Here is a 21,741-nt window from a genome sequence, read left to right as displayed (position 1 = left end):
GTCAGACTGCAGTCCTTTGAACACTTTCTTGGGTGTGAGCCAGCTGAACACAATGGGACTTATTTCCTCATAATATTATTTAATTTATTTATTTCATAAAATTTATAGAGCGCTTGAGTGTAAAAAGCCTTGAAGTGGTTTAGAAAAAACATTTGAACAATAAAATCAAGAAAAATCCACATTAAAACATATACAAGTTAAAATACTAAATCAGATTAAAATTACCTCAACTTTCTATGCATCTGGGCTTGTTTCAACAATGATATTTTCAGCAAGGGCTGCAATATGCATAGGAATGTGCACATTGGGGGGGGGGGTTCCTTTGCTGCAGCCTTGCTGAAGATCTTCTTCAGCAAGGCTTATTCTTCTATATGTTTAATCATTTGAGGTTGATGTTTCCACAAACATGCCCAAAGCAGATATTAAGTTCACTGATCTGTATTTTTCTGGTTTTGTCTTTATAAGCTGGTGTTACACTGGCTACTTTCAAAAGCTCTGACAAAGAAGCACATTTTAGTGAAAAATTGCATATTTGTGTTAGAAAACAAAACAATTCAGGATGTGTTTTTATTTTTTTAAAAAACTATTTTAGGTGTACCAGCTAGACCTGGGGAGCTTTTGCATTTTTAATTTGTCAATCTTACCGCACATAAGCCCACCCCAAAGCAGGTACAGTAGTGGTGCTGATCCTTTATAGAGAAATCCCATATGAACAGTATAGCGAGGGGCAGTGCTGTGGCACGGAGTGGGGCTGCTGGGACAATCGCCATGGGCGCATTTTCTGGGGGCTGTGCGGCTCCCGACACCCTCCCCTAGCCAGCCCTGCACTGCTTTGTGAGGCCGCTTGGGGAGGGCGGTGCAGTGGCCATGCGCCCTTCAATACCAGCCTCACCAGCAAATGGGAGGATGGGATTGAGGGATGCATTACTGTTGTGTGTTTGTGCCACCCTCCTCAGGGCCCAGATTTGTGAGGCAGCAACGATGTTTGGGTCACCACCGTTATCTTCTTCAATGGGGTTGTTCCGCCACATTGAACACCATTTTTTAATAAAAATAAATAAAGATCCATATAGTTAAAGCTATGGTTTTCCCAGTAGTGATGTATGGAAGTGAAAGCTGGACCATAAAGATCGCCGAAGAATTGATGCTTTTGAATTATGGTGCTGGAGGAGACTCTTGAGAGTCCCATGGACTGCAAGAAGATCAAACGTATCCATTCTGAAAGAAATCAGCCCTGAGTGCTCACTGGAAGGACAGATCCTGAAGCTGAGGCTCCAATACTTTTGCCACCTCGTGAGAAGAGAAGACTCCCTGGAAAAGACCCTGATGTTGGGAAAGATGGGCACAAGGAGAAGGGGACGACAGAGGACGAGATGGTTGGATAGTGTTCTCGAAGCTACCAGCATGAGTCTGACCAAACTGTGGGAGGCAGTGGAAGACAGGAGTGCCTGGCATGCTCTGGTCCATGGGGTCACGAAGAGTCAGACACAACTAAACGACTAAACAACAACAAACCATCACATCTCAGGTTTTGCTGTACTGGATTCTCTCTCATGTCAAAGCGGGATACAAAAATTCACCACGTGTGAATACAAATTTCCTATGCCTTCTAGTTTTTAAACTTTAAGCTTCATTAGTTCCATAGTAAATCCGCGCCTGGTGTCACTAAATCTTTTTTTTTTTTTTTTTTTTTGAGGCTGAGGCGTCCTGAGTTCCAGAGCCTCTCTCCCGCCTAACCCGCTCTATTAAAGCACTCCGCTTGCCCTCCACCTGCTTCTTTCTCCCACGTGACTAGCGAAGCGTCGCCTGACGTGATTCTCCGCCCCGTCGCCGCCTCCTCCTCTGAGAGCCACGTGACCCCAGAGCCGTCATTCAAGGTTCAGTTCTCCTCCCTTTCCTTGACTTCCCTCGTGCGCGTGCGCGGAACTGCAGGCTGAGGCGCCGACGGCTTCCGGGTTGTGTTGGCTGCCGAGCTCGCGAGCCAGCTCAGGCCGGGCGCAGGGGGGCGGGGGCGGCTGTAGCTTTTAGAGAAAAGGGTGGTCGCGGGCAGAGGGGAGGGGGGAAGGGGAGAGCTCCCTTGGCGCCAACATGGCCTGCGCGCTCGTGCCTTTCTGCAGCTTCCAGGACCTGGAGTCGGCGCGGGATTTCCTGTGTTCGCACCTTCGCCAGGGCGGTGGCGGTGGTGTAGCGGGGGGCGCCAAGGAAAGCGGCGGAGGTGAGTGAGGGGACCGAGAGGGTGCGGGAAAGAATGCACTTCAGCAGCTCTACCGGTGCTACAGCTGCCTGTTGTCCTCCTGTCAGTCATCGCTCAACTTTTCCATTATTGGACGATGGGATACCAAAAGGCAGAGGATGGCGGGGCGAGGGGTCGTCGCCCCATGCCCAAGGCACCTTTCACCACTCTGGTTTTTTTGGGTTTTTTTCTTCCTCCCGTGGGCAAGGCCCAGGGACCCAGATCCTTCTGTGACGTTTACTTCGAAGTAGATCCCTTTAAGTAGAGCTCCTTCCGATGCTAATTGAAAGCCTTCTGCTTGCAGATCCTGGTACAGCTTCATGTTTCTCTGCTCTGTGTGTGTCCGTGAGAAGGGAATGACAGATGGGCTGTTCGTGGCAGCCTTGCATTTACACACTAGCCTAGTAGCCGGAGGCGAGTGAAGTAGTTCAGGGAAGGAGAGATGGCATGCTCTTGTCTCTCCACTGTTCCTAGCATAGAAATACAGCAGGCTGCTGCAGGAAAGGAATTATTTCCCTTCTTGTGCCAGCCGCTTGGACACAAGTAATATTACTTTGCAGGAAAGTAACTTTTTTTTTAAACCAACTTATTTACAAGGCTGACTTGTGGCACCTGTGAGTGCTGTAAGTAACGTGTGTGTGTGTTACCTGTAATCTACCTCTTTCTACAGAGGGGACTAGGAGGGATCCTTTGCTCTGTGATCTTACTGACTTGAAGTCCATGGGCTGTGGACTGACGATTCACTAGTTGGATTGACTTTTTGGGTGTGGTGGTGGTGGGTCATCACTCTGAACCAAAGTAAAAGTTATGGCAGAGTGGTTTCTCCATGTAACTTCTGGATGATTTGGGGATTCCTGCTGGATTCTGCTAACAATGTCATAAGTCAAGTTTTGTGAATAAACTAGCCCAGGAGTAACTTGCCTTCATTTGTGATTGTCAAAGATGATGATGTCTGCTTATCCTGTGAAGGCCAAATGCTAAACGGATATGTTATGTGTTCTTGCATTATATTCCACATACCTAACTTCGACCTTATGTTTTAATATCCCTTTCATGAGGTTTGTTTTGTTTTGTTTTTTTAAAGTGCAGAATATTAGTGCAGCAAAGCAGTTATATTGGTACAAACAGCAGAAGATCTAGCAAAATGTGTCTGTTTCAGATTCAGAGGGCTCACAGGACACAATCTTACTCTTTGCAATAACAAAACAAAATGGTACAATCCATGCATGCTTACTTGGAAGAAAGTCCTGCTGAATTCAGTGAGGCTGTTTCTTGCATATGTGTGTTTTAGGATTGTAGCTTTACTGTACATAGAAAACTAGATGTTGGGGGAAGGGTGCTCCTCCTAGCTTCTTTTTGACATACCAGTATTATTTCTCTGAATGCTGGGGGTTTTTGTGGGATGAGCATTTAATCATGTGCACCCATTTACAATCTGAAGTTAACTGTAAATGTCTGTTGCCTGTATAAAAACATACCATAATAAGGTAATTGTTCTTTTCTTAAAAGAAGGGGTGAAGTTTTAGCAAAGATCTGATGTAATTCTGTTTGTTTAACAAAATTAAACAATTGTACTGCTTGTTTGTAAATAGAACCTTTAAGTGATTTACTAAGCATATTGTTAACCGTTGTTGTGGCAATTGACTTTTCTTGAAAAACACTTTGCCTTTCATCATGGCTTGTAAAAAAGATAAATTGTTTTACAACAAAAACTCAAAATTACTGAGTCTGTCAATGAAGTTTGGGCTCAGTGGCGTTTACTATCCAAACAGTCCCTTTCTCCTCTTGTCACTTGTATGTGCTATCAGCGTAATAGCCTTCTGATTGAATTGATTCAGCTATGTGCTTTATGGAATAAAAATATCTGTCCTATAGGCATGAGGATTTTCATGGACGTACAGAGTAGGCAAAATATATTCTCATTGCTGCTGTCCACCCCATCCCCTGATATTGAGAACTCAGCAGACCCACTCTGTCCTTATTTCTTGTGGCTTTCAGAGGAGACCTGGAAGTGCCATTCTTTAAGGTAGCTCCTGAGCAAAAATGACCTTACATAGCATCTCCTGAGTGTACACAACTTGGAAAAGTTTTCACTAAACAGTATGCCATCTGTGTTAGAAATGTAGCCAGAAAATTATATTCTCACCTGTCACACCTTTTTGGAATAAGACAACAGGCGTCACAGTATTTTCTTGTGTTCCATTAACTGCGTTGCATAAACTATTTGTCTTATTAGCCATAGATGTAATTTACAGGGTATGTTTTGAATTTGGTACCTTGTGCAATAGAAATACAGTAATGCTTCTCTTTAATGAGGAACAGCTTTGGCCCAGAGAAATGATTGTGAACAACAGAACCACAATTAATTTTTCATATTATTTGTATGTCATAGAATCATAGAACCATTGAATTGTAGAGTTGGAAGGGAGCACAAGGGTCATCTAGTCCAACCCCCTGCTATGCAGGAAATCAAAGCCCTGGAAGAGTTTTCATTAGCTTTTAAAGTGTGGCTTCCTTGTGCCAGAAGAGTTCTGCAAGAATGTCCCTAAATTTTGGGGTGTTGGCAAGACAGGATAATTAAGATTTCCTGACAATGTTCTGCTTAATCTACATTATCCTTCATAATTTGTTAACATTGTACATTTAAAATTTAGGATGCCTGTGAAATGTTATAAAGAGCTTATAAATAAGAAGAGCTTTGGAACCTGATCTGTGGTTACTCCAGATTATTTACTCCACATTTATCTTGTGAACCTCCCTGAGATCTTTTGATGAGGGTAGTGTTTAAATCTAACCAATAATAATAATAATAATTTTAAAAATATTATTATTTAGGGTTATTGCTGATCTTTTGTGGGCTTTGACAGAGGGAAGCGTATACATGCCCTTTAAAAATGTGTTGTGGGGGTTATTGGGTTGGTTTTGTTTCTATTTTGATTATGTATTTAGTGTTTTTATATTGTGATTTTATCCTGTGAACCGCCCTGTAACCTGTGGGTTTAGGGCGGTATATAAATTGAATAACTACCCCGCCCCCACCGATGCATTCTGAACTATTAAAAATGAAATTTATGTACCTTGAGCTATAGATAATTGCTAATATGACTGACAATGCAATCCCAAACAAATCTCACCTGGGAGTGTGACTTTCATGCTTAGGATAGCACAGATAATCTTCAATGCTAAACACAACCATAGTTCCATACATAGGATTCTCCTGCTTTTTGATGTGACTATGCTGTCTGAGTAGTGTCTTGTACCCAGGGATTAATTTTTTGCATTTTCTTGCATTTGCAACAAGCATGAGCCTTGATTTGAAAAGCTCTAATAAACCTGCATATTGGTGTAAGTCACCTATAGCCTAGAAGGAAAATAGAACAAGAAGTGTTTTGAAGGCTTCCCTACCTGGTCAAGTAAAGGTAATTGTTTCTTGCCATGGACAAGTAGGTAACTATTTCCAAGCGAGGAGTTATGGTGGACTTAACTGGCAGAGGAAGTTCAGATGTGCAGAGATTAGAATGGTTTGGGGAAGGTTTTTACTGAGGAAGAGAGTTGTCAGGAATAGCTTACGATGTCGGCATGTGCTTAAAATTTTCAGTTTGACCTGTCGTAAGATTTAGAGCTGTAATAAAGAGACACCAACATAATAAAAGCAACCAAGCTATTAAATTAACTGTTTAATATTTCTCATTGTGCAGCAGACTCCATGCTAATTTTAATAAAAACTTGGCTGTATTGCTAAGAGGCTATTAGTGTCATGATGCCACAGAAAATCACCCCAGTTAAGATTATACCCGGGATAATTTGTGTAATTGGATTTTTCCAAATACGTACTGCATTTTAAAAAAGCAGTGCTTAAGAATAAGGGCTTGTTTAAATTTAACTTCTGTTGTTATTCTCTTCATTTTGGTGGAGTTTAGGTGACCCAATTGGCTACCACAATGAGTTAATTAATGGTGGATTTATTGAATTTGCATTGATTTAAAATAAAATCATAGGGTGGAATCCAGTTGGTGCCTTGCATTTATGGAAAGTATTTCTGATTCTGAAGACACTTCTGTTAAGAAGACACTTTTCCCAGTACGTTTCCGAGCACAATTCAAAGTGTTGGTGTTGACCTTTAAAGCCCTAAACGGCCTCGGTCCTGTATACCTGAAGGAGCGTCTCCACCCTCATTGTTCAGGCCGGACACTGAGATCCAGCACCAAGGGCCTTCTGGCGGTTCCCTCATTGTGAGAAGTGAGGTTACAGGGAACCAGACAGAGGGCCTTCTCGGTAGTGGTGCCCAAATCCTTCAGATGTGAAGGAAATAAGAAGCTAACTTATCTTTAAAAGACATCTGAAGACAGCCCTGTTTAGGGAAGTTTTTAATATTTAATGCTGTATTGTTTTTAACACTTGATTGGGAGCCGCCCAGAGTGGCTGGGAAGACTCAGCCAGATGGACTGGGTATAAATAATAAATTATTATTATTATTATTATTATTATTATTATTATTATTAAGATAAGAGGAGGAAAGAGTTTGTTCTTGTTCACCCTTCTCCCTGCAGCCCTGTCCCCTTGACATCTGCTCTGTTTCAGAGGGTTCCTCAACTCTCTGGAGCCACTCTTTGGTGCTGGAGCAGGAAGGAAAGGGGAATTGGCAGACATGTCCTCCCCTCTTCCATCTGTGGAAGCATCCACTGGATTAAAAGACCTTCCCTGAGCTGAGCGCAAGGGCACCAAAGGGATTTACCCATAAAGATCATTTAGTGCATTGGTCTTCAACTGGTAGATTGTTACCCTCTACTGCAGGGGTCAGCAAACTTTTCAGCCAGCTGCGTCCCGGAAGTCAGTCTCTGCGCGGGAACTGACCGTGTGGGTGGCAAGGGCCGGGGGCCAGTTTAATGACCCCCTCAGGCCGTAGTTTGCTGACCCCTGCTCTATTAGGTCATATCGCAATGACAGAACTTCCACTATACAGATATAGGATCAAAACTTAGAAAGGAGTTCCCAAGTGCATGTTTGGGTTAAATGTGGGTTTGGCAGGCTTGAACACTGATCTATTTTATTTATTCATCTGAAGGTCTCGGGGTGGTTCACAGCATAAAAATATAAGTTAAAAACACAAAATACATAATAAAAACAAGAACAAAACAAACCAATACCCACCCAGTGGATCGCTTGTGGCTTTTGGGCGATTGCTTCTTTTTAATAGCAATACTCTATTAATGTATTTTTGTACTTCCCTCTCACAAAACATTAGGGCAGGGTGCAGCAATATATAAAACCCTTTAGGAACATTACAAAATTAACAGCATTTTCATTTTCCAGATGTAATGGTGAACATGCCTCTTCTAGAAGGCTTCAGAATGTATAGAACAGAGTATTTCAGTTGTTTTCTAACAGTTACTGGCTTAACCTTGCATATGATGAGCCCCTTATGATGCCCTTCTGTGCTTTTCATTCAGTTTCTCCCTATGACAAAGTGAAATATGTCTGCCATAGGGATTTCTAGCTTTGCTTTATTAACTGCACAAACTCGAATATTTCTAAATTTGAGTCGGAGGTGGAAATGATTTATTCTGGTTGTTATGCACAAAGGTCGAGTGACTCACTTCTTCAGGCTATGTGGAGACCTTTTCAGTTCAATAAATTGCTTTTCCGTGGGAGTTTTTATAAATAGCTGTGTGTGGGTAATGGCTTTAGCAGCAGTGGTTACTTCCAAAATGGTGTACATTAGTGCTGGCAGTAATAAACTTCTAATTAAAAGCAGTCCTGCTTAGACATTTTGGCTTTGGTATTCTAATGCCATCTTTCCCTGAGTGGAATTAATTCAATATGAATCTATGTACCTGATCATAATACTTGGAAATGGGGCAGAATAGTTTTGCTGTAGTCTAGCTGGCTTGATTATGATGCTCTTTGTAGCCCTAGCAGCTATGCTGAACAAAATTGGCAGAAAGAAAAATATGCAATGATCTCAGCAAATATTGAAAGCTGAGTGTTTTGTTCTAGTATTGCCTAGTCAATTGGTGGCCAAAAGCAGTAGATTCTATGGCTTTATAGTCCCTTTTGACATACTGTGTTAATTGCCTAAAGAGGAAAAAAGGGAAACTGAGAAAGCCAATTGCTTTTCAGTTTAAGTTGTGAAACACCCAGCTTCTTCAGTATGTGACAGAAACTACAAAGGAACCTCTATTTCTTCTGTGTCGTTTCGTTTTCATGGTGATGTGAGGGACCACAGCAAAGTGCTCCTGTTCCTAGACAGGTGTATCAAAATACAGGACCTGTTTTAGTGAGCTATGCTAGACCAAAGATCTTACACTGCTTCTGTAAGATGATCAACATACTTATAGAAAGAGGAAATATGTAGGTTGTGACATATAGTGCTTATACGGAAGGCAGCATGGATTCTGGAGCGGACTTGCAAAACCCGGGAACGAGTAAGTTGAAGGCATCTCACCAGACATGTTCGATGAAGACAGGGTTTGATTGATATCCTGTTTTTGTTGCCTGCCTGTTTCTACAAAACAGTTGATTGACCAATACTAGTCAAGCTACATTTGATTTGATGTGAGGCAAGTTGTGCAGGTCTGCGTGCCCAGTGATTGCTGGCTCAGACTTCTCTCCCTGGTCAGGTATTTAGACTCTGCACCTTCTGCCTCTGAGTTGTCTGCAGAAGTGGCTTTGCATGCAGTCTTTTTTCCTTCAAAGGCTGTTATGGGTATTGCTTTATAAACCCCCTTACGAATATTTCTATATTTAAAATTAATAGTTAATCAAATGCTTTTCTAGGCATCAAAAAGCGATATATGGACCATGGTTATGATTTTGAAACTAAGCTAGAATTTTTCAATATTAGGTAAACCAGCAAACTGGGAAGAAGATGGTTGGGGAGCGTGGGATGAACCAGAAACACAAGGACCTGTAAGCCTCTCTGTTTGCTTTCATTACTAATTATGCCTTCTGTAGCTGTGCACTCTTTGTTCCTTGGAATAATATGAATAATCCATTGAGTAACTCTGTTAACTGTTTTCAGTAATTAAACTTTTAAGGTTCAATTCACCCATCCAACTTACAGGTTGATGATCATACAGTGTTTCTTCCTGTTATGAGTACATCCTACCTAATTTTACTCAAATATTTGTAACATGCCTTTGCAAAAATCACACCTTAAAGTTGCTAAGAAATTTAACTACAATCAGCAAAATGAAAATAGCTTTTACTTTGAGAGCCATTGCACAGTGGAAAAATCAAGTGCTCTCACTATCCTATGAAATTTGCAATTACATGGAAATAGGCTTACAGTATTTACATTTTCCCTAAATGCTGCTATCTTTTGTGTGAGTGAGTGTGGACATATATGTTTCTTTAAAACAGTATATATGTTGCCCAGAAAATTAATAGCTTTAAAAATCACTGTACACAGGAGGAGGAGGAAGAATCAACTTCTAAGACTCAGGCAAATTCCTGGCTTCAGGACTGTGTCTTATCCTTGTCGCCAACAAATGATCTCATGGCAATAGCTCGTGAGCAGAAAGCTGTGTTTTTTGTGCGTAAGTATATCACAGACTTTTAATTTGTTCCCATTTCCGCTGGAGTTCTGTTTGTTTTTTTAAAGTGTATTTACGCCACTCTTCAGCTAAAAAAGGCTCCTGCAGCAGCTTGCAAAGATCAGTAATATGGCAGCCCCTGTCCCCAGGCTTGCAATCTACAAGACATGGCACTAAAGGAAAACGGGTTTGGGAGGGATGAGGTAGAAAGGAAGTTTGCTTTTCATTACAAAGTGCAATAAAGCAGAATCATGGGGCTTGATCTAAGCACAATGGATGGTAGTCACCGGATTTTCCTTATTCAACAAGAACTCTATAGGAGCAAGATACTGTTCTACAATTGCTGTGGTCCTGTCACTAAGGGGGTGGCTACAGGACAATTGCAGCAAATAACATTGCTTCTGCAAAAGCACATATTAGCAATTCTTCACGTTCTCCCCTCCTTTTATTGATACAGTTTGATAAACCTGAATGTTGGGTGGAACTTCACTAAAGGGATACTCTGATTGCATGAAGGAGAAGAGGCAATTTTATCTTATTCTTGCGTCTCCTTGTAGGTTCCTGTGCCACCAAAAAAGGAGGATTGAGGGAACTACCTGGATTGGTGGGGGAGGTGGCATGTAGGGCACAGGGAGAATTAGCCTCCCACCCCTTCTTCCAATGAAACTCACCCCTGGTTTTGAGTTCCTTGTATGAACAGAACAACCTCTTGCATTTGCTGTACAGTGGTACCTCGGTTTACGAACTTAATCTGTTCCGGAAGTCCGTTCTTAAACCGAAACCATTCTTAAACCAAAGTGCGCTTTCCCTAATGAGGCCTCCTGCCGCCGGTGCCCTTCCACCGTTCAGATTTCGTTCTTAGACTGAGGTAAAGTTTGCAAACCGGGACACTACTTCCGGTTTTGTGGAGTTCATAAACCGAATAGTTCATAAACAGGGCTGTTCTTAAACCGAGGTACCAGTGTAGTTTCTAACAAAGCTATGATCTGACTTTAGATGCAATAAGAATCAGGTGGTTGCTAAAGAATGTATCTTCCCATTTCGGCTTATGCATTAAAATAAGCATTAGAGTGTTATTGCTGTTCTCAAGTAAGTGCATATAGACTTATTATGGAAGGAAGTCCAGGGAAATAGATTTTACAAGGCAAAATCTTTGTAGTGCAGAAGAAAAGAAAAATAGTTAAATGCCTGGAAGCTGAAACCTTTATTTTTATGAGTGGTACACAAGAAAAACATCACCTTTTAATTTAACTGTGTTACCTTAAAGTATAACACTTTATCCACTTTTCTCTCCTCTGCTTCCCAGCAAAATGGAAGCACAGTGAAAAAGGGAAAGAAGAAATGCAGTTTGCTGTTGGCTGGAGTGGCTCTTTGAATGTTGAAGAAGGGTAGGCATGGGATCTAGACTATGTTGTGAATGAGAACGTCACTGATTTTTTTTACTGCTCTGTCAAAACTTATATTTAAGAGGTGATCCAAAGGAATGTACATGCAAGTCTCCCTTGTGTTGAGTCAGATCATTGGTCCATGTAGTTCATTACGTCTAAGCCAGTTTCCCCAGCCTGGTGCCCTTCAGGTGATTTGAACTAGAACTCTCATCATGCCTGCTCATTGCTCAAGCTGGCCAGTTGGGAGTTACTCAAAACACCTGGAGGGCACCAGGTTGGGGAAAGCTGGCCTGTGCTACCTGGCAGCAACTGTCCAGGGTTTCAGACAGGATTCTATCCCAGCCCTACCCAGGGTTGAACCCAGGACTGTTTGCATGCAAGGCAGGAAGGGGACTCCACCACTGAGATCCAGCCCTCCTCCAAGAAGCATCCACACACGTCTTGTTCTCATTCTCTCCAGTGGAGAAAATTCCTTCTATTGATGTATGAGAATGGGAAAGTGTGTGGAGGAAGAGAGCTACTGGTTGAGCACAATGATTCCGTATGGCAAATAAGATACCTAGAAGAAGAAAACAGCTGTTAAAATTGCTATGCATCATAAACTGCCAAAATCTTTACAGGGCAGCACCATTGCTTTTTAGACAGGCACAAGGATGTTATTAAATCACCATTAATTAGAATAGCATACCTTAATCAGTTAATTGATGTGCTGCAGATGAGCGATTAAAACATTCTTTTGAATGTTTGATTTAATTGCTTGCAATATTTTGGGGAGTTCTTAGACTGTAGGCTTCGTCTCCTCTTCATTGTTTTAGGTGTAGCTTCTCTAGATGAATCTGTGAAGCTCTCTATTCCAGTTAGACACTGAGGGGAGGTGGGAAAAGGAGGGGGTAGTGGTGATGCTGCAGAGATGCTGGATTTAGACATGTGGCATCCCCGTGATGATGTGCAGTGGTTCACATTCTCTTATTCTGGGCTAATTAACATGAAATGTCCATGGCCTTGTTAGGCACGAGCAGGAAAAAGCCTAAACAAATCTAGACTGCATAGTTGGAGGAAAACATGAGCACAGAATATGCAAACAAATGGCTTGCGCCATAAATCCATCTTTACTAGGTGTCCAGTTATGTGGTGTATACTGGTTTGTGTGGAGGAGGGCCTGTATCGAACATTCCCTCTGCTCTGTTGACCAACTGCAGCAGACGTATGGGGAGGAAGCTCTGTTGCTCAGGGCTTCTGTTGACAGGGTTTGTTAGATGAATCCCACTCTGTTTTGTAATGTTATTGATGCTGACAGTTCTCTTCGTGGCAGAGTGCTTAATACTGCTGTGTTTTTCCTCTAGTGAATGTGTGAGCAGTGTATTGTGCATCCCACTGGCAAGTCAAAAGAGGTAAGAAAATGCTTTTAAAAACACACACACAGCTAGACCTCCTTTACAAAGCCTGGTGCTGCCTTTAGAGACACCCATGGTAATTTCATCAATTCAGAGTAAGACTTGACAGAATGCCTTTCATTTTCTTTGAGACAGGAGCTCAACAGGACGACCTGACTGGACCTGTATTGTTGTGGGCTTCACCTCTGGTTACGTTCGCTTCTACACTGAGGTTTGTCACTTTTCACCATGGTTTGCCTGCCTGCTGAGGGCTGTTTCGTGTACCATGGTTTTCTTGTGTAGAATTAACAATGCTGAAGTACGGCACGTATGATATTTTTGATATGAATGCCCCAAGAAGGCAGCCGTTACTTAGCTGCTTGCTTATTCAAGTGTATTTATGACAAACCCCCAACATAACTGGCACCGTGCTTCAAAACTATATTAAGATTCCTATACAGTGGTACTTCCGGTTGCGGACGGGATCTGTTCTGGAGCTCCGGTCGGATCCTGAGGTTTCTGCAACCAGAGGGACCTCTTCTGCGCATGCGTGCGCTGCAAAAACCTGGAAATATACTTCCGGGTTTGCTGCTTACGAATCCCGAAGTTTACGTAAGTGGACGGATATGTAAGCGGAGGTATGACTGTAGTGCTGGAAAAACATGTAATGTGTGAGGTGACCTTTGAGGTTTTGTGACTTGTAGCCCCATCTCGCCAGTAATAGAGTGAATACACTTTCAGCTTCGTTGTTCTCACTTTTTAGAATGGAGTACTTCTGCTGGCACAGCTTTTGAACGAAGATCCTGTAATGCAGCTTAAATGCCGAACTTACGAGATTCCACGACACCCTGGAGTTACAGAGCAGGTATGATGGCAGATATATAAGACAGTGAAATAATTACAGAGCATGATACGGTTTTCAACTCTTAATCTTTTAGAGCGGAAGCTTTTTTTTGAATGAGTCGCGGGAATTAAATTTATTGGGGCTATGTAGGTAACAATCCATAACTGGTTAAAGGATTTGAATTGGGCTTGCTGGCTTGAGTGGGTCCTTGCCGCTGCCCCTTTCTTATTGTGTAGATTTGCCTTCCCTACTTTGCCTTGTCATGGCTCACCATTGTGTTTTTCACTATTAATCATGGTTTAGGACAGGGTTGACGAAACTGCAGCCCTTGGACTGTGCCCCAAAATTTATCATTAAAAACAAAAACTGTTCCTTTGGTTTTCTGTAACGCCGTGATGTCAAAAGGATCTTGTGCCCACCACATGCCATTTTTTTTAAATAAAACATTTTCACCCACTTTTTTGAGCAGCCACTGGAGCTCTGACATGTGGGTCAATGGAGCCCTCAAAAAAGTTAACCATCCCTAGTTTAGGCTAACCATGATGTGCTTTCAACCCAGGGTTTGAGATCGTGTTTTGAATCTGGTTACAAATGCTAGGTTATGAGTTTTTCCTGCAGGTGTTGATCTTATACTGTTGCACTTGTTGTAGAGGTGTCAAGGCTGGTGACATGGAGCTGTGCCAAACTGCACTAAGTGACAACCTAGGTAAAGGTAAAGGGACCCCTGACCATTAGGTCCAGTCATGGCCGACTCTGGGGTTGTTGCGCTCATCTCGCTTTATTGGCCGAGGGAGCTGCCGTATAGCTTCTGGGTCATGTGGCCAGTGTGACTAAGCTGCTTCTGGCGAACCAGAGCAGTGCACAGAAATACCGTTTACCTTCCCGCCAGAGCGGTACCTATTTACTGCTAGGTTGGCAGGAGCTGGGACTGAGCAACAGGAGCTCACCCTGTTGCGGGGATTCGAACCGCCAACCTTCTGATCGGCAAGCCCTAGGCTCTGTGGTTTAACCCACAGTGCCACCCGCATCCCTAAGTGACAACCTAGACTACCCCATTTGTCTTTATAAAGTGCTGAGCAATGAGCCTGCAGCAGTTTAGTTTTCTTTTCCGCACTTCTTTTCTGCTCCACCGCTGGGTTCACATCCTGGTGCTGTACTTTGAATGAACACTGGTGCTTGCTTAAAAGTGAAATAAGCCAAACAGGATAGCACATTAATTCATTTTGCTACAACAAGGCAATGGTCTTCTTTTTCTTCAGAACGAGGAACTGAGCATCCTGTATCCTGCAGCAGTTGTGACAATTGATGGTTTCAGCCTGTTTCAGTCCCTCCGTGCTTGTCGAAACCAAGTAGCAAGAGGTAGGTCCAGGCATGTGGGAGAATTTGACCCATTTTGGCGTGCCTTCCCGTGGCAAATGTGTATTAATTTTTTTATTATTTGGCAATACATACAGGGATGTTACAAAGCATTGGGTGATATCCAACATTAGCCATGCTTGGAATAGATAACTGAAATCAGTGAATTCCTCAATTTATTTCTGTGGCTCTGTTCTGCATATGACTAACAATGGATATTATAATGGTTCTAGGAGTTGCTCGTGTGTAAGCTGGTGCTTATATCCCTGGCTGGGTGCAAACACCTGGCTGGGTTGCCTAAGTGAACCTTTTCTGTCTGGACAGCCACTCACCCGTGGCTGACTCAATCACTGGCAGAATCCGTCAGTGGGCGTTTCTTAAACTTCTTCCAGCAAAGAAGCTCTTTGACGCCTAGTCTCCTCCTACTCTCTCTGCGCGAAAGCCTTCTGTGCAAGGAGGGCGTAGGCAGCGGAGGACCCCTACTCTCCCCGCTGGTTCCAGGCAAGGAGTCATGGGACCGCCTCGCCGATTCCCCCATCTGCCCCCCTTCTCCACCGGTGCTACGCTGATTCTCTTCCCCAGAAGATGGGCTGCTCCTCCCGATCCCTGGACGCTCTCTGGAATCCCTCTGGCTTTTGCTCTCTCCCTCCGGCACTGATGGCAGTTCCCTGACAGATATCACCCATTGCATTTTGGAAATATATTTATTTCCAATTTGGAAAATTTTCCTTTCTGGAAATCTGAAAGCACCCAGGCTCCAGAGCAGTCCCACTTTAGTAAAAGGTTACATACCTTCATAATTTTATTGTCCTGCTGGCTACTTGTAACTTTGAGTACTCTCTGAATTTGGGATCTCTAATGACTATTATAGTTTGTATCAAATGGGAGCCTGTTATTGCTGGCAACACATATTCTTGTTTCATTGAGAACTTTGTATAGGTTTGGTGGTACATTTACTTTTACCTCATGTGCCAAAGTGAACTGCTTGCCTTTTGAATGTTGTATTGTGTAAAAAGGAAGAAGCTTTAATCACTCTAATTCCAAGGACTTGGTATACGTTCTTGCAAAAAAACTGTGGCTTGCTAAATGCTTCCTACAGAGTTTACTGGTTGATTAGTGAATTGAATATAAATCACTAACTTCCAAATGTCCTGTACTACACTGGCTATAACTTACGACGCAATCCCATGCATATCTAAGCCGAAATAAGCATGATTTACACTCATGTAAGTGCATATAAAATTGCAGTTTTGATATCAGTCTTTCAATTAAACTTAGACTTGGCAATATGATGCACAATACAATTTCTACATTAAGTTTTGCTTTACATTAAATAAAGGAATAATTAAATGTGACTGAGCCTTTTAAACTGTCAGTTCAGTTCAGCAGCACATACATTTATCATTACTTTGTGCTGGTCAATGTACCATAACTTTATTCTAGCCAATAGTTTTCTGTTCTCTCTCTTTCTCTCTGTCTGATAAAAAATGGACAGCTGCAGCTTCAGGCAATGAGAACGTTCAGCCACCACCTTTGGCCTATAAGAAATGGGGTCTGCAGGATGTGGATACTATAGTTGACCATGTTAGTGTTGGTAAGTATTACATTGGCTTACTCTGTTAAATGAATAGACCTGTCACTCAATAATGAATGTTGCAACTTATACAATTAATAATAAAAAGCATGTATATAGGAACACTGTAGAGGATTTAAAAACACCTCATGTAAGCTGCCTTGGTAACCCTTACCATTTTTCTAGTTCTCTTTGGTTTCTTAGTTAATACACTGCGTGAAAATCAGTGCCATGTAATACACATTCCGCATTTGTAAGAACTCAGGTCTTCTGGTGTGGCAGCAGCTACACTGTGGAACTCCCTGCCTATTGACGCCAGGCAGCTGCCTTCACTGTACCCTTTTCCATCACCTACTGAAAAAATTCTTGTTCAGACTAGCCTACCTGGACGCTTGGAAAACTGAGTTTGATTTTTTTTTTTTGTAAACTGCTTAGAGGGTCCTTTTTTACATTATCAAGCAGTGCATAAATTATATGAAATAAATGGGTCTATTTTATTTCCGCTTCTCTTTGGTTTCTTAGTTCATACACTACACAAATAGGACAGTATCATTTCTGGTTGTCTTCAGTTTCTTAGTTAGTTTACTATATCAGTAGCCCAAGTTTTTGGATCCCAGCGTCAGCAGAAGGATGCAGCTGCTACTTTCTTCCTGTCCCAACCCCATCTCGGGAGGCAGCCACTGTCATTGTATTCTCCCTGCCTATACTTGTCACTCAAGGGTCTTAAAGGGTAAGGTAACTGACAAGTCTTCACACTCAACCATGAATGGTTATTCCTGCAGTCCCAGAGCTCATGAAATATTCATGAATAATGAAAATATTCAAGATCATTAGATTTCTTTTTGTGCGCCGTATTAAGTTTATTGCCAATAAAACCTTTGCCTCAGTATGGAGCACTCAAAATGCCTCAGGCCCGCATATTTTTAATAGAGCGTAAGTAGCGTCTGTTGTTAAATCTTCTTGGAGCTTTCAGGAAACGACAGACTTGTTTTTCTAAACTTATGATAATATTTGGGCCCAAGTTCATGTAGGGCTTTTAGATATTTGGAGACATGCATTTCTAAAATTGGTTTCCTTCTTTTTTAAAAAAACAACAAAATAGGTATCATGACTCTTTCGCCTTTTGACCAAATGAAGACTGCCTCCAATATTGGTGGATTTAATGCAGCCATAAAGAATAACCCTCCTGCTATGTCTCAGTACATCACTGTAGGGTCAAATCCTTTCACGGGTTTCTTTTATGCGCTTGAGGTAAGTGTATTATGAATCAGTCATTGTGTAGTGCAGTGTGCTGCCTGGGAGATGGGACATTCCTGTTCCCTGCTATGCATATTTTCATTGTCTGCTTTTGCTGATATTCTTGGGGGGGGGGTCGGATGGGGGGAAAGACACATGTGGGGAGCAAAACTGGAGATCAGAATGCTTTCAAACTTGAGCTGAAATGTCTTGTCTCTGCACCTGATGAGAGGTTGAAGGGGAAGAGCCCTGAAATCCCTAACAGAATCTTGTCAGTCTTCAGCCTGTGTGCTTCAAATGGAGACAGGGCCACCATCTGCGTGAGGGAGATGTTGTGACCAGCTGGACCAGTGCTCCAGTTGCATTCCTTGCTTCCTCCAACCACCAAACTGTGGTTTATAACAAACAGTGGTCAATATCAAAGCAAGCCAACTTCAAGCCATAAAGGTAAAAGTAAAGGGACCCCTGACCATTAGGTCCAGCCGTGGCCGACTTCGGGGTTGCAGCACTCATCTCGCTTTATTGGCCGAGGGAGCCGGCGTACAGCTTCCAGGTCATGTGGCCAGCATGACTAAGCCGCTTCTGGAGAACCAGAGCAGTGCACAGAAACGCCGTTTACCTTCCCGCCAGAGCGGTACCTATTTATCTACTTGCACTTTGACGTGCTTTCGAACTGCTAGGTTGGCAGGAGCAGGGACTGGACAACGGGAGCTCACCCCGTCGCGGGGATTCGAACCGTCGACCTTCTGATTGGCAAGCCCTAGGCTCTGCGGTTTAACCCACAGTGCCACCCACGTCCCTACTGGCTTGCTAATAAGCAGAGCTGGATGCTGCAAAGATCCTGCCAGCTATGTGGGAGCAAAAATGGGAAGGGTATGAGCCACATGTTCCTTCCTCACTGTGTGTATAATCAAACCATGGTTTAGTGTTACAGTTTGTAGCTACCAACTGCAGTGATGCTGTGAGTGATTGGTTCTGTTTTGCCAGAAAATGGCCTCAGTCCCTAGAAGCTCCTTTTGTCAGCTGTGACAGATACAACAACTTTTGGCTGTTCTGGACTGGAAGAACTTGGTCACAATAAACACAGGTCCCACTTTCTGAAGATCCAAGGAAATCATTCATTAGGCAAGCATTTGCATAGCGAGCCCGTGATTTCCATTATTTTCTACAGGGGCACTTCTAATGCCTGCTCTTTTTCCTGCCTCTCTCTATATTTTTCCTCCCTGAAATGGCTTTAGCCAATCAGCAAAAGAGAGACAAAGTAAAAAACTGATTTGTCCGACCTCTCCTTCTCCCTGATTTGTCTGTTCTGGCTCCCCCGTTCCCCTCTCCATGAGCTCTGCCTGGAAATTGTTGCCACTGACCAGCACAAAAAAATCCCACAAGGAAGTAAGGAAGCTGGATGCTTGGATAAGTGACTTTGCGGAGTATAGTGAGGTTGGGCATAATTCTTTGAGTGCGGATAAGTGAATTTTTGGATAGTGAGTGTGCAGATAGAGGGACCTGTATGTAGTTCAGACATGTCAAGGTTTGATTCCTGCAGTGCACTCTTATATGGAGATTCCCTTCTATTTTATCTGGAAGCTGCAGTTAGTGCAGAATGCTGCAGCATGGCTGCTGGCAAGAGTGACACGACTCTGTCAGCATACTGCACCTCTGCTCAGAGATGTGCAATGGTTCCTAATTTCCTGCATGGCCAAGTTCAAGGTGCTGCTGTTGGCATACTGTATGCTAATGTACTTAACAACTTGGGACCAGTTTACTTGCAGGATCACTGTGCCCTGTGTATGTCCACTTGACTGCTTTGATCTGTGCAACCGGCACTGTTAACAGTTGCCAGTAAATACTTGATCCGCAGTTGTAAGAAATCAACTTTCAACTGCCAATTTTCATCTGGCAGCCTTTTCACTTTGGAACTCCCTGCCTGTTGACATCTTTGCTGGGCTGCTTAAAACGTTTTTTTTAGACAGGCCCATGGAGAAGTTACATGTGCTTTAATCTGTTTTGGGATTATTTTTCATATTTAACCCCCCTCCCACCAATAATAATTTATAGCAGACATTTCAAGATGATACATGTTCATTAAGATCTGTTTTCTGTCTGTAAATATGATATCCTGAAAAGGAAAGTTTCTAAGGAGTAATGGACTCTTATATAAAATATGTCTTACCTTTCCTCTAGGGTAGTTCACAGCCGCTGTTGTCTCACGTTGCTTTAGCAGTTGCGAGTAAGCTGACATCTGCATTATTTAATGCTGCCAGGTAATGAAAGTCAAAACTACAATGAACACTAGATTGAAAATTGTGTCTTTGGCATGTGTTTTCTCTAATTTGAGATAATTTTTATATTTATTCCCCCCCCCCCCCCGATTTCAAGTGGTTGGCTTGGGTGGAAACATAAGCAGGAAGAAGAGCCTGCGCAGAAGCAGAAACCCAAGGTTGAGCCTGCAACTCCTTTAGCTGTAAGGCAAGTGTTTATAGAACCAAGGTTTTTCTTTTTTAAAAAAGAGAAAATGCATAACCTTTGTCCATGTATGTGCAAAATTCAAGCAAGGCCCAAACTTCCAATCCCAGTACACTTTAATGCACCCTTCTCCAAACTAGTGCTTTCCAGGTGTTTTGAAATTCAATTCCCATCAGCCGCAGCTGGCATGGCCAATTTCCAGGGTTGCAGTTCAAAACGTCTTGAGTGTACCAGGTTGGGAAGGCTGCCTTAGTGTATAAACAAAGCTGCCTCTCCTTTTCTCCTGCCACAGCTGCCTAACATGTTGTGCATCCCTCTCACCTGACTCTTGCCTAGTTCATACTTGGTACTGGCCTCTATGAGAGTGTGCAGGACTTCTGGCAGGCTCGTGCCCCAGTTGAAGTCACACAGGCATGCAGGGGTGGTTCAGAAATCATGCCAAAGCATAGTGGAGCATTATGTGCGTGAGTGGGGAAGACTTTCTCACTCTGCTCCTTTCAGGTGCTTCCCTTCCCTCATTGTGATCCTGGTAAGAGCAAACATTTTGTCTGAACCTGCAAACCTTGTGCTTGCCGCTCAGTTTTGATCCTGGTTTGCCCAGCAAGTTTGCTGGACTGGGCAATCCTATACTTAATACTGTGACGATTTTGCTACAATAAACATCCCCTCTGGATGCATGTAAGACTGTCTTTGTGAAGTTGCTGTACCTTGAGAGGATCTTCCAAAAATCAAAGTATTCATTGTATTTTGTTGAATTGATTTGGTTTACTGTTACCTAATATTAAGAAATCAAGGCAATTTTAAGGCATGAGGATAACTGCATTCACATGTCATGATAAGCCATAAACGATGGCTTTCTCTGAATGAGCAGTGTAATAGTACAATGCTGCTGAATCACTCCTGTTTTCTCCGCCCTTACTTGAGCTGGGAGCAGCAAACAATGACCTAATCATGGCATACACTTTTAGTTAGTTTCTCTTCCTGGCTTACTAGTGATTTGTTTGGGAGAAACGGAACACGAGTTCTGATTTTCCTGTCACAGTAAACCAAGGTTTGTTCTCAGCTCAAGGAAAGTGGTGTGAAATGGGAGCAATTCAGGCGCGTTCATCAGCATGTTCTCATAGTTCATGGTTAGCCATGGCTTATAAGCTTACCATGATGTGTGACCTGGACCATTATTTACTAGCTTTGAATATGCTGTTGTATCAAGGGTGCCCTATTTTGTGACTTTTACATGCTTTGTTTTATTTGGTTTTAGGTTTGGAATTCCAGATTCTCGTCGCCATGGAGAAAGGATATGTCTGTCTCCTTGTAACTCTTTGGCAGCAATAACTGATGATTTTGGAAGGGTTCTTCTTTTGGATGTCGCAAGAGGGCTTGCTGTTCGTATGTGGAAAGGTACAACATACGGACATATCTTTTTGGGCAATAGAGTAGCTTTTGCATTGCTTCTCTGTGTATCTCTTAAAAGTCTCGAGTGTGAACTCCTTGACATACATCTTCCAATCAGAGCTTCCCTGAAGATACTCATACGCATTATTACATAGATGTGTGAATGCCTGTCTTAACATGCATGCACAATAGCAACTACTATTAACTGGAAATAGGGAAAGCAGCAGCACTAGGGATAGGAGCAGAAAGAGGGACAGGTGGCAGCTGTCATAAAAGGGTGTCAATGAGATAGAGATAACAGGAGGAAGAAGTGTTAGAGCGGATCAAGCACCACATGCACCACAGTTG

The 21,741-nt window shown here is 42.7% G+C and overlaps 1 protein-coding gene across 1 annotated transcript in view; it reads left to right on the top strand.

Annotated features, from left to right (window-relative positions):
- The first annotated feature begins 1,935 nt into the window (after window positions 1-1,935).
- Window positions 1,936-21,741, top strand: part of RAB3GAP2 (RAB3 GTPase activating non-catalytic protein subunit 2) — a 50,075-nt gene continuing 30,269 nt past the window's right edge. Inside the window, exons 1-13 of the mRNA XM_081903715.1 lie at window positions 1,936-2,215; window positions 9,078-9,142; window positions 9,645-9,771; window positions 11,075-11,156; window positions 12,500-12,547; window positions 12,686-12,761; window positions 13,293-13,394; window positions 14,633-14,732; window positions 16,225-16,323; window positions 17,405-17,553; window positions 19,720-19,799; window positions 19,915-20,004; window positions 21,260-21,399. Coding sequence (XP_081759841.1) covers window positions 2,089-2,215; window positions 9,078-9,142; window positions 9,645-9,771; window positions 11,075-11,156; window positions 12,500-12,547; window positions 12,686-12,761; window positions 13,293-13,394; window positions 14,633-14,732; window positions 16,225-16,323; window positions 17,405-17,553; window positions 19,720-19,799; window positions 19,915-20,004; window positions 21,260-21,399 — 1,285 coding nt within the window. The 5' untranslated portion in view covers window positions 1,936-2,088. The remainder of the gene's footprint in view (window positions 2,216-9,077; window positions 9,143-9,644; window positions 9,772-11,074; window positions 11,157-12,499; window positions 12,548-12,685; window positions 12,762-13,292; window positions 13,395-14,632; window positions 14,733-16,224; window positions 16,324-17,404; window positions 17,554-19,719; window positions 19,800-19,914; window positions 20,005-21,259; window positions 21,400-21,741) is intronic.

Source organism: Podarcis melisellensis (genome assembly GCF_964234715.1).
Source record: "Podarcis melisellensis genome assembly, chromosome: 3".
NCBI lineage: Eukaryota > Metazoa > Chordata > Lepidosauria > Squamata > Lacertidae > Podarcis > Podarcis melisellensis.
The sequence above is the reverse complement of the archived record's forward strand: the minus strand, read 5'-3'. Positions and strand labels throughout refer to the sequence as shown.